Source organism: Periplaneta americana, chromosome 16 (genome assembly GCF_040183065.1).
Source record: "Periplaneta americana isolate PAMFEO1 chromosome 16, P.americana_PAMFEO1_priV1, whole genome shotgun sequence".
NCBI classification, from domain to species: domain Eukaryota; kingdom Metazoa; phylum Arthropoda; class Insecta; order Blattodea; family Blattidae; genus Periplaneta; species Periplaneta americana.
In genome coordinates this window covers 108,479,378-108,485,377 of record NC_091132.1, presented here as the reverse complement: position 1 = coordinate 108,485,377, position 6,000 = coordinate 108,479,378, and the positions used below count along the sequence as shown (strand labels likewise).

General features: G+C 34.9%; 1 protein-coding gene across 2 annotated transcripts in view; it reads right to left on the bottom strand.

The window, feature by feature from the left end:
* Positions 1-689: 689 nt before the first annotated feature.
* Positions 690-6,000, bottom strand: part of LOC138691036 (alkaline phosphatase-like) — a 94,218-nt gene continuing 88,907 nt past the window's right edge. Inside the window, exon 6 of one of the 2 annotated variants that reach the window (XM_069812682.1) lies at positions 690-5,306. In XM_069812682.1, the coding sequence (XP_069668783.1) occupies positions 4,825-5,306 (482 nt within the window). In that variant the 3' untranslated portion in view covers positions 690-4,824. The remainder of the gene's footprint in view (positions 5,307-6,000) is intronic. The other variant, XM_069812681.1, reaches the window with a different exon arrangement.

Sequence of the window (6,000 nt, the reverse complement as noted above, 5' to 3'; positions counted from 1 at the left end):
TACGCATTGTGTAATGCAGTACTGTGCTACGTACATGAAATGTATGCACCCGTACAGAGTGTAGTAATTAATGGTATATTTGCTGTCTTTCCACTTTGTACAATAGTTTTAGTTTGTTTTGTTAATTTTTTAATAATAATAATAATAATAATAATAATAATAATAATAATAATAATAATAATAATAGTAGTAGTAGTAGTAATAATAATAATAATAATAATAATAATAATAATAATACTAATAATAATAATAATGTTCTTAGGAAAATATTTGTGGCTAAGAGGGATGAAGTTACAGGAGAATGGAGAAAGTTACATAACACAGAAATGCACGCATTGTATTCTTCACCTGACATAATTAGGAACATTAAATCCAGACGTTTGAGATGGGCAGGACATGTAGCACGTATGGGCGAATCCAGAAATACATATAGAGTGTTAGTTGGGAGGCCAGAGGGAAAAAGACCTTTGGGGAGGCCGAGACGTAGATGGGAAGATAATATTAAAATGGATTTGAGGGAGGTGGGATATGATGATAGAGAATGGATTAATCTTGCTCATGATAGGGACCGATGGCGGGCTTATGTGAGGCGCAATGAACCTCCGGGTTCCTTAAAAGCCAGTAAGTAAGTAAGTAAGTAAGTAAGTAAGTAAGTAAGTAAGTAAGTAAGTAAGTAAGTAAGTAATAATAATAATAATAATAATAATAATAATAATAATAATAATAATAATAATAATAATAATAATAATAGTTTTATTTTCCCTGGCAGAGTTAAGGCCATCAGGCCATCGGAAGATTTTACAATTTGTAACTGTATTATTCCGACACCTTTAAAAAAGGGCCTAACATTGCGCTAGTAAAATGTAAAATTAATGATCAGCAATAAAATGCGAGAAAAAAATTGTTTTATCAATCGTCGCATTTCACTTGGAAAAGTCTTAATTTTCTGTTTTTACATTATTCAAACTGCAGTTGTGTAACCCTCGTTGCTTCATTTAGCTACACCGACAGATCTACGTAACAGTTCTCCTTCTCTCTTTACTTGAAATCAGTTTTATGAATGTTCGCCAGGCAATCATATACTAAGAAAATTGTTTCTGTTTCAAAGTAGGTACTTATAGTGAAGGTGAAGGTAAACTCAACCCCATCGCTCCAGAGAGTGGCTCCCACCTTTACAGACAGGGCTGGGCAGTATTTGAAATACATTTGTATTTTGTATTTTGTAATTTGTAAGGATTTTCGAAAGTATTTTGTATTTTGTATTTAAATACATAAAATTGATGTATTTTGTATTTCAAATACTCAAAATACTTTTTTATTCTTCTTGTTCTTCAAGTTTTGGATTTGAATTTGAAGAATGAACTTTTGTGTTATTTACCTACCCGTTTCAGATGTGCTAGATATACACTTAGTTTTCTTGCCACAACTGATTTCCTTAATGCAATAAAGAATCTCCAACAGTATCAAGGATCCACCACCCAACACTTACTAAATGTTTAGCATTATGGAATGCGTCTAGGAGATTCAAATACTCAGAAATTATATAGATGTCTTGAAATATTCATTAAAGTTTCCTTGCCCAACTCGATGGAATTCTCTTCATGACTCAATCTCTAAAATATTGCAATTCAAACATGATATAAGCAGTATATGTGAAAAACTGGGATTGCCAACCTTCAAAGATGTTGAGTTTCAGTACCTTGAAGAATATTGTGCAGTTCTGAAACCCAATGCCGTAGCCCTTAATTTAATGCAAATAAGAAGACGTGCTATTACGGCCAATTTTTGTCCACATTAATTTCCCTTAAGGCTTAAAAACAGATTACATATTCTGTTACCTAGTAATCTACGCCATGTATTCCAAGTAACTCCAATCCTAATAAATTCGCTTTCATCAAGATTTAAGGTGGTGTTTGATCTGACCCCAGAAGCAAATTGAGCTATTTTGGCAGCTTGCTCCATCCATCATTGAAGATGAGATGGCTACCTGACATTGCCTCACTAAATGATAAGAAGAGGACACAGAATATGTGTATGAAATCAGCTGAGCAGTTATCTGCTACATCTTTGGTCAGTTCAGACGATGAAGACGATGAAAACAGACTTTGAAAAGCAAAAAGAAAAGAACTTGTCTGCTGTGGAGTATGAGCTCATACAATTCTTCAATGGCAAAGGGACAACCCTGTGCACTCTAGAGAATCACCAACAGTGAAACAATGTTTTATAAAGTATAATACAAGTTTGTGTTCCTCTGCGCCTGTAGAAAGACTGTTCTGTTTTGCAGGATTTATTCATTCACAAGCAAGGGGATCCTTATCTTATGAACATTTGAGGAACCGGTTTTTTTTTTGAAAGGGAGCAGTAATTATTCAGATGTAGCATAATTTCATTGCTGACTGGGAAAAGGAAGAATGTTCAGTTACAGTGTTTATATAAAACTTCGAGGTAAAAATACTTTTAATGTTAATATAATATTTTAGATTTTCAGTATGGTAATATTCTTATTTCTTTAGGTATATATATTTTATCGAGTATTTGAAATACAAATGTATTTTGAGTATTTGAAATACAAATGTATTTCGGTTAATTTTTTAAAAGTATTTTGTATTTGTATTTCAAATACAATTATTTGAAGTATTTTGTATTTGTATTTGAAATACTTGGATATCAGTATTTTGCCCAGCCCTGTTTACAGAGAGTCGGCAGCAGGGATGTCAAACCTACGTGCCCGCAAGGAAATGCCCCTGGTACTCATTTCTGTTAGAGGCTGGAAAAATCCATGACCCCATCGAAAATCGAACACATAACCTTTCAGCTTGCACGTCGAGCCTTAACTGCGCCCCTGTTTATAGTATAAAGTTGACATGTTTCATTTCCTACCTATAAGAGCAGATTTAAATTCAAAGGTTCCATTTCAGCATGTAATGGCGTTATAACCCTGTGAATATAATGAATTTTCGAGTGCAAAGAGACCACTAACCTAATATAATATACTTATTTATTCATAAAAATGGCAAAAGTCAAAATATTTACTCAGAATAAACATAAATTGAATTTACAATTCCCAATTAGAGCCAATTTCGCCATTGCATTCTTATGGATTCGGAATAATGTGAGTCCGCGTACTGCAGTATATAGAGCAAACTGTTATATTAAACCATTTTCTATTTTGTTGATTTTTTAATTTATTATATTCTTAAGAACTGTGCAAACGTTAACAGTCTTGGTTCATCAGCATTCATCAGTACTGCATTATATTTTATTGTATATTTAAGCCCAGATCACATATTATGTAACAGATTGCTCATCCCTATGTTAAAATCGGTAGCACTTTAAAGAGAACAACCTCCAGGATCGCCACCTGTCCGCCGTAAACGAACACGAGATGGCAGTACAGTCGCTAATGCAATTCAAATGGGGATTATGACTAAGGAGCGGATTCCTATGTAATTAAATATTCTTTTTGCTTGTGATAAAACACAATTAACAAAGTTAAAAATTCCGAACATGAAGTTTCAAGTTTAAAACCCGAATTTTATTTCACATAAAAACACATATTATCACAAAAAATTATGTAAATACATATTTTCAGGAAATCTATTATAAACACATAAATCTTGGAGATTTTTTACTTAAATCATTTTTTTACAAGATCTTTTAAATATTTTAAAACTAATTCAATTATATCACTCGAAGTACTTTATCTTTTTTAAGAATACTTGGTTGCTTCGTGTTTCTAAGCGCTATGTGGTGTATCCGTGATCCATTTTCATAATAGTATCGCCTCAAGTTCTGAGAACTGCTAGGAAGCATATCAGTGTTATTATTAGAGAATAAATTAACATGGACAAGGAGGAGAGATCTTGTAATACAAAATTAGGAATGTTTATTGTTGCTGAAGATGATTTCATTCCACGCTTTGTTTGTGAAACACAACAGATAAGAGCTGGCTATGAACATTATTTAATTTAAACAAATCTCTCGCCTCTCGCTCATGTCTATCAAGTAAGGCAATATATCTTGTTGTGATTCCCTGTTATCGGGCTTCGTCAATTGATATCCTTCAAGATATACTGAAAGATGGTTATTTAAAAAATGATTTGACTTTCCTATTAGCAAATTTAAGCTTTTTGTGTGGCACCATAAAAAACTCGAAACATCCAAAAACCTGTTGTCTGAAACAGGGAGGTGCGTGCCGTGGAAATTAAACTGTACTCGCTACCAGGTTCGGAAGTACAAGTACTAAGGGACAAATTCCAGAATGTGTTTGGGAAAAACAGTGGATATAAAAAAAAATGTGTGAAGTTGCTCAAGTATTGGAGGATGTGCCTATAGGTGAAATTGACGATGTTTGTGTTTGTGACATTCCTCTCTTTAAATATGCACGTCTGACGTCCTGTGATGTGGAAAGATCGTTTTCACAGTATAAGTCGTTGTTCAGAGATAATCGGCATGCATTTGTGACGGTGAATTTGGAGATGACCTTTGTTATTCACTGCAATTCTCGGCCAACTACTAGCACTCAAGTGTGGTTGGTGAGTACCTAATAACATTTTTTCAAGCTAAGTAAGGTATTTTTGTCATATTTAAAAAGAAAAAATATATTTTTTTTTATTTTTAGCAATATTTTCGTACATTTCAGCACATAAAAAATAAATATATTTAATTTTTTAGCACATAAAAATCCGCTCCCTAGTTATGCCAACTTGTGTAACAACTAGATGGCAGAAAGTTGTTGCCGTCAAAGCCTATAAAGCCGAGCAATCTGGTTATATATGATCTAGGATTTAAGCTAATAATTTCATAAGAATATATCATGAATAATCATTTTACACAAAAGCAAAATGCAGCTTGTAATACTAACAACACACCAAAATTAAAATGTATATCTGTAGAACTTTGTGCTGAAGATTTCTTTGTAGCAGCAACAGACTTCGGGTCTTTAGATTTCTTTGTAACAGCCCCGGACTTCGGGTGTTTATTTGAAAACGTGCAGTAAGTGGCATGAGGTCCAATGCACGCCGCATAGGAGATCACGTGTGCGATGTAGTTCTGTTCAAAGACTCCAGAGAGCAGACTGGCATGAGGGCCACGTGAATATACTGGAACGTCCTCGCCAGCGTGAGTCTCTTTGCGCATTTTACGCCCAGCGAAGGCATGATATCTCGGCTCCTCTCTCTCCTCGTCTGATACGACACGCCAGAAGCCTTGAGAGCAGTTTGTGGTCTTGTGAGCGTCAAATCCCGGACCATTGGCGTAAGTCAAGATGTCAGTACCATTCAGCTCCTTAATAGCATTTGTAGAGCCTGAAAGAAACATGTTTTGATTTATGCAGGAAATGGAAGAGGCCGATATATGTAAATTTGTGCAATAATGAAAAAAATATATCATGCCAGACACTCACACGGGAATCACTGATCCTACATTAACGTTGGATAGCGTCCTGAGACACGTATGAGCGAATCCAACATGCATATATTATAGTGTCAGTTGGGAGGCCGGAGGGAAAAAGACCTTTGGGGAGACCGAGACGTAGATGGGAGGATAATATTAAAATGGAATTGATGGAGGTGGGATATGATAGTAGAGACTGGATTAATCTTGCTCAGGATAGGGAGCGATGGTGGGCTTATATGAGGGCGACAATGAACCTCCGGGTTCCTTAAAAGCTGTTTGTAAGTAAGCGTTCTGAGATAAAAATTAAACTAGTATGTTCATGCAAATGCTTTGTCTGCAATTGCAGTTATTGTTCATACAAGTTGATTCACGAAGAAAAGTGCGATGTAACCTGTGAAACCGTTTCGAGTAAAAAGTTCATATGAATATGTATCAGATTTCAAGCGACTATTTTCAAAGAAAAAAGCGGCTGTATCTTCACAGTTAGAGGCTGATATCACAACACACTATGCTTACAGTACCGCCCTCTGTATCAGTACTCTCTCATGTGCATTGCGTATTGGTAGCGTTGCCGATATTTTGTTTTGCTCCCAGTGATGTGCC